This window comes from Microcebus murinus, chromosome 9 (assembly GCF_040939455.1).
Source record: "Microcebus murinus isolate Inina chromosome 9, M.murinus_Inina_mat1.0, whole genome shotgun sequence".
NCBI classification, from domain to species: Eukaryota; Metazoa; Chordata; class Mammalia; order Primates; family Cheirogaleidae; genus Microcebus; species Microcebus murinus.
Window position 1 is genome coordinate 50,491,307 of NC_134112.1, and position 6,676 is coordinate 50,497,982.

The 6,676-nt window shown below is 32.2% G+C and overlaps 1 protein-coding gene across 3 annotated transcripts in view; it reads left to right on the forward strand.

The window, feature by feature from the left end:
* SLC25A40 (solute carrier family 25 member 40) overlaps window positions 1–6,376 on the forward strand; it is a 44,318-nt gene extending 37,942 nt beyond the window's left edge. For 2 of the 3 annotated variants that reach the window (XM_012779560.3, XM_012779561.2), the window contains exons 11-12: window positions 3,225–3,305; window positions 3,620–5,993. In XM_012779560.3, coding sequence (XP_012635014.1) covers window positions 3,225–3,305; window positions 3,620–3,732 — 194 coding nt within the window. In that variant the 3' untranslated portion in view covers window positions 3,733–5,993. Of the gene's footprint in view, window positions 1–3,224; window positions 3,306–3,619 lie in introns of all 3 variants that reach the window. The other variant, XM_012779563.3, reaches the window with a different exon arrangement.
* Window positions 6,377–6,676: the final 300 nt, after the last annotated feature.

Genomic DNA, 6,676 nt, shown 5'->3' on the forward strand with positions numbered 1-6,676 from the left:
AGGAGTGGCTTCCTCCATTCCATAGCTCAGCTATACCAAATTCTTTATCTCTAAGCAAAAGAAAATCTCTTCAAAAGAAAATATGAAGTGTTGCACATACAATGGCCAATTGCTTGTAAGAATGATTTATTAGCCCATTTAGACCACTTCTCCCATTCTTTGTCCATTAGTCAATTATTGATTGAGTGCCCACTGTGTGTCAGACACTATAGTGGTGTATACAGATAAATGAGACAATATTTGAATCGTTAAAAAGCTTATAACCTATTGGAGGAGAGGCTGCATTCAGAAGCACATTAGGATGTATTAATAGTAAGTGTGGGCTCCTGTAATAGAGGTAACTTTTACCTAATTTATAAGTGTATAACTTATGTTTAATTTTTTTTTTTAAGACAAAGTCTCTGTTGCATGGGCTAGAGTGCAGTGGCATCATCAGAGGTCACTGCAACCTCAAACTCCTGGGCTAAAGTAATCCTCCTGCCTCAGCCTCCCCAGTAGCTGGGACTACAGGCTCACACCACCAGCTAAATTTCCTATTTTTTTGTAGAGACGGGGGTCTCACCCTTGCTCAGGCTGGTCTCGAACTCCTGGCATCAAGCAGTCCTCTGACCTACGTCTCCCAAAGTGCTAGGATTACAGGTGTGAGCCACAGCACCCAGCCTACATTTAATTTTTAAAAATTCAATCTCTGGTTTCAGCTTTTTAAACATGACCCAAATCTACTTGTAATAAATAAAACATATTTATTACTAAATATTTTAATTTAAATATTAAGATAAATTAATGTTAATATTTGGAATAATAGTTTAAAAACAGAAATAAGAGAATCATTACAAAATGGTTATACTTGGCAAATAAACTTATTAAAAATGTTTAATCTCAGTAATAATAAGGAACACAAGTGAGAGGACATTTTATATAAATTAGATTGTTGAGGATGATATGGAGTACTAGAAACTTCATGCCATGATGGTGACAGTATAAATTCAGAACAGCTGTTTTGGAAAAGATTCTGGAAATATCAAGAAATTCCCTTTGAATTTTCAATTACACTCCTAGATAAAAGCCCTAGAGAAACTTTTGCACATGTACAAGGATATTCATTGCAAGCTTCTTAACAAGAGCAAAAAGTTAGAAACCACCTAAATGTCCTTTGGCAGGAAAATGAAGAAATCATGTTAATCCATATAATATAATACCGTATGTATAGCTACATTTATCAACATAGATAATCTTAAAAGCACATTGTAGGAATAAATGTGCAGTGTGATATCATTTGTATAAAATATAAAAGCAGGACAAACAAGAGAATATACATTGTTTAGAGACATGTTCAGATGTAAAAATTTAAACAAATCCATAAAGAAGATAAAAAAAAGACAAGAGAGTGGTTACCTTGGAGGAGAGAGGAAGAATAAGATTGGGGAGGAATATATATGAGGTTTCAATTATATCTGAAAGATACAGTTGTACAATTTCATAAATTTGGATGGTCAGTAAATAAACATTTATTTTCTATGCTTTTCTGTATACTTGAAATATTTAATAATAAAAGTATTCCTTTACAATGTAAGAAATTGCTTATTACCTGTAGGAATAGCTCTTGAATATTGGAAATTTAGTCAGGAGATACTTTTGAGGTTCCACTAGAGCTCAGCATGGCTTACTGTCAGGTTGATAACTCTCTTTGTCATTCTCTTTCACATTAATTTCACCTTAATATTAGAGTTTGGGGCTTGAATTCCACAAGATTAGCAATACCTGGCTAGTTAATCTCCTTTCTTTCATCAATTTCCTCTAAAATTTAAATGAAATAAGTTAAATAGGAAATAAAGTTGCCAATTTATAGTATAAGGTTCTTGTCATTAACTTTCTTTAGAAAGTTAAATTTCATTCATAAACACCTTGTAATGAGGGTTATGTTGCTATAGTTATTATGCTCATGCTTGTACTATTTATGTTGATAGTATAGCCTCTTAAATAAATCATAAGGCTGCCTTCATAGAGATTCTGATATATAAATGAAATGTTGAGATAATGAGTCCCACTCCATTAAGTGGCAAAATTCTAAAAAGTCATTTTTGAAGGGTATTTTTTAATAATCTTTCCCTTTTTATCCCAGGCTTGCTTAATAGTTCATAGTTGAATCTTAATTGGCTCAGGGTTGTCATCAATGTAATCACTGATTTTTGTAGAGTAGCAGCTCTCAGAAGCTAGAGAGGGCAGTATAAGAATTGTTTGCCCATCTGGCTGCTCTCAAACCGAGACTGCGAAATCTTCCTATTAGGTGTCACATTGTTTACATGGTAATAGGCCTGCTTCTTCGACCTTTTTTTGCAACAGTCCCTAACCTTTTTGGCACCAGGGACCGATTTCATGGAAGACAATTTTTCCATGGATGGGGGGGGGAGCTCTGCAGCCTGGAGGTTGGGGATCACAGACTTAGTGCATCTAATAGTCTGTGGGCTAAAACCAGCTGCTTAGAATCAATGTATAAAATTAATCAAACCTTGTGTAAAAACTGTTTATTCATGGTTCTATGTTTGAACTTCTGTGATATCTAATTTTGCTAAGTTTTAAAAAATTAGCTTTTTTTCCTAGATATTTGAGTGGTTACAAATAAGTAAGATGTTACTGTTAGCTAAAATATGCCTTTGAAAGAAATAGCACTGGTCTAATTTATTTCAAGACTAGCATATCTATTCAGAATGGTTGTAATAATACAGGACACTTGGTAGAATGAGCTATTTTCCTCAGAACCTATTTCAAGAAAAAAATTTTTTAATTGTGTACAATAAAATTTGAATCAAAAATGGTTACCAGGACTTTTCTTTGGCATTAGATATTCCATGAAGGTTTCTATACATTTTTTTAATTTTTCATTGTGAAAGATTCTTAAGACACAGAAAAAAGTATGAAGAATACTGCTATTAGCTTAAGAAACAAACATTATTAATTCAAGAGCAGCCTTCTATATAGTCTTCCTTGATTGTATCCAGTTCTATACACCTTTAAACTTATACCTTTTTTCTTTTTTTTTTTTCTTTTTGTTGACTCTATTAAAATTTATAGTAAATTAGGTAAACAGTTATATTAGGTAACTTTCATTATAATGAAATGATATACCCCAAAAGGCCATAAACACTATTTTATGCATATTATCTGTATTATAAATTATTAAATTGTGATTTATAATAGCAGTATTTCTTTATTTTAACATATAGTTCCTATGCCTTTGCATATGTCAACTTGGATTATAATGAAGAACATTGTTGCTAAAAATGGATTTTCTGGATTATTTACAGGTAAAAATACTTGCTATACTAAATTATTAATAGAATGATTACTTTTCTCCTAAATACCATATTTTTGTGTTAAGTTAAAAGAAATGTTAAATAACAGATTATATCAACAAGATAAAAATTTCTATATAATATAATGGAATTGAAGTGAAGAATTTGGGAGTGAGTAGTTTGACCTGTCCTTTGCTACTAATTTATGGTGCAGAATTTGATGTATAACTTCATTTAATTTGATCATTATCAGAGTGAAGCCAAATAAATTATATTTTTAAAAATAAGATAAAATTTGTTCTGATTTTTTTCTATTCTTTTTTCAGGCATAATTCCTCGTGTAATTAAAATTGCTCCTGCTTGTGCCATTATGATCAGTACATATGAATTTGGAAAGGCTTTTTTCCAGAAACAAAATGTTCAAAGGCAGCAATACTAGTAATGCTGTTTCAACTTGAAATAACAACTATAGCCAAATAAGGTGGAGGCATTTAAGCAAGAACTTTGTTCACCATTATTTTCTTAAAATGATTTTATGTCTTTCTTTCCTATAATTTAAATAAATTATTTCTACTCTACCTCTAAATCATAATCCTAATTTTAAAGTAAATTTTATCCTATTTTTGGAGATAATGAAAAAGATATTCAAGAAATCACAACCATTGAGCATTCTTATAAGAAAACATGCAAAATTATTTGTTAGCACTGAAAGCAGTTTCTGAGAGTTTAATATTGTATGTTTCAGTGTAAATTAATCTTATTGAGAATGTGTCAGATATATCAGAACTTTTTGAATTGTATGCTGAATGATGCACAGAGTCTAGAGGAAAAAAGCCTAAGTCTTTTTTTTTTTTTTTTTGAGACAGAGTCTTACTCTGTTGCCCAGGCTAGAGGGCTGTGGCATCAGCCTAGCTCACAGCAACCTCAAACTCCTGGGTTCAAGCAATTCTGCTGCCTCAGCCTCCAGAGTAGCTGGGACTACAGGCATGCACCACCAGGCCTGGCTAATTTTTCCTACATATTTTTAGTTGTCCCGCTAATTTCTTTCTATTTTTAGTAGAGACGGGATCCCAGTCTTGCTCAGGCTGGTCTCAAACTCCTGAGCTCAAAGTGTCCTCCCACCTTGGCCTCCTAGAGTGCTAGGATGAGAGGTGTGAGCCACAGTGCCTGGCCAAAAAAAAAACCTAAGTCTTATGCACATTTAAATCATGTACACAGGTATTTCAGTAAAATAGTCAATAGAAGGCAGTCATTATATAGCATTATTCACATTTACAAAACATCTGTTAATCTGTTATTTTCTTTAATTCAGATGAAGTAGGTTTTTTCCCCCACATAGCTGTTTTAAGACCTCACATATATTAGGATTTCTCAGATTAAAGGTGTGGCTATTTTATCTTTATGAACCAAAATGTAATCATTTACATTGTGTATTCTGCCGTTTTTGATGACAAAATACCTTATATTTCTACTGTTTCTGCAAGAGAGGGAATTTTTTTCTACTTATAGTAGCAAAATGTTCACATTAGTCAAGCTTGGGCGTGCAATGGAAAAACCACATTGTATTTAAATTCGTAAAAATAAAGTTTGAGCATAGGAGTGGCCTGTGGTTTTCAGCCATTTTATAAACCAAGTATCATGGATTGTGGAGTTCTCTAGGTCATTTCTGTTGCCTTGTTCTTCTAACAAGGTAGGGATCATTATTACGATAAAAGTCACAAAATACTTCCTGTCCCTTGATTTTATGCTATTTCACATTAGGATGCTAGACCAAGAGACTAAACAAGAAGCTGTTCTCTTGAAGAAACTGCTTTCAGTCACTGTTCATGATTAAATAATTTAGCATATGACTGTATATGGGAATGATATAAAAAAATGGCAGGGTAAGAAATGGTAATTTTTTTATACTTTTGTTAGATTTTCTCAGGTTCTATATCCGATAAGAAAGAGCACTTTATTGCCATCTGTGTGTATTTTATGAAAATGTGAAGCATTTTTTCTCCCCTAAAATGGAGTAATATATTTAGGTGCCAGATCTTCTCTAGTATCAGTAGAGAAATTAATACATTTTGTATTATAGTAGAAAAGTGTTTATGTTTCATAAGAAATAAACTATATAGAGTTTGTATGTAACCTTTTGTGTTTTATTTTATCCTATGTTGATTTACCTTAAATTTGCAACATACATATCCATGTAAGTATAAACTATTCACGACTGGTGTCTTCATTAAAATATTGTATACCTTCTTAAAATTATCACTGTGCTTCTAAATATTTTAATATAAAATCATTATGTAGTATACTATATATGTGTATGACAGTTTATCTTGCACACTTGTTTAACAGTATTAAATTTAAATTTTACTTTGGTTGTGCTATGCTTATTGATAATTGGGTAGAAAAAGGCAGGGAACTTAGTAATATGCTCTCAAAAAATAGTCAGTTATTTCAACATAATATAACCTATGAATATGAGAAAAATTTCCTTCTCTCCCCCAGTACTGCACTTGAAGAAGATTCTTATTTATGAATAAGTTAAATAATCTAATTACCTATTAGTTTTTCTCACACATTTTTTTTACTAACATGCAATAGTATCTGAGGGAAAGAAAACTTAATTGAAGCTTTCTCTATACTTAAGTGGTTAAGAAGCACTAATAGTTTTAAAATACATTAGCAGCCAAAATTGTGAGAAATTATTTTAGCATTTTGCCATAATAACTACTTCAAACTACTTCATTTTTGTATTGAAAGAATACTTGGATAAACTTTACTTGATGGAATAGCTGAAATACTAAAATTTTAAATTTCTCCCAAAGTTCTGTCTTGTACAATAATGGAACTACAATTGATAGGAATATACCAAAATTTCACTTTAGATCAGTGGACAAATTAAACTTTCAGCCATATGGGCTTCCTACTCTTTTCAATGCATTGCAGGAATTGCAGTATTTACCAATAGAGTCTTTTTTTTTTCCTCCTTTTGATTTATTTATTTATTTTTTAATTCGGCATATTATGGGGGTACAGATTTTAAGGTTTCAATAAATGCCCATTTCCCCCCCTCCCCCCAAAAGTCTGAGTCTCCATCATGACCATCCCCCAGATGATGCACATCTCACTCATTATGTATGTATATACCCTCCCCCCTCCCACCTGCCCAATACCCTATTACTGTAGTACCTATGTGTCCACTTAGGTGCTACTCAGTTAATACCAGTTTTCTGGAGAATATATCTGGTGCTTGTTTTTCCATTCTTGGGATACTTCACTTAGTAGTATGGGTTCCAGCTCTGACCAGGAAAATATAAGGTGTGCTATATCACCATTGTTTCTTAGAGCTGAATAGTACTCCATGGTATACATATACCACATTTTATTAA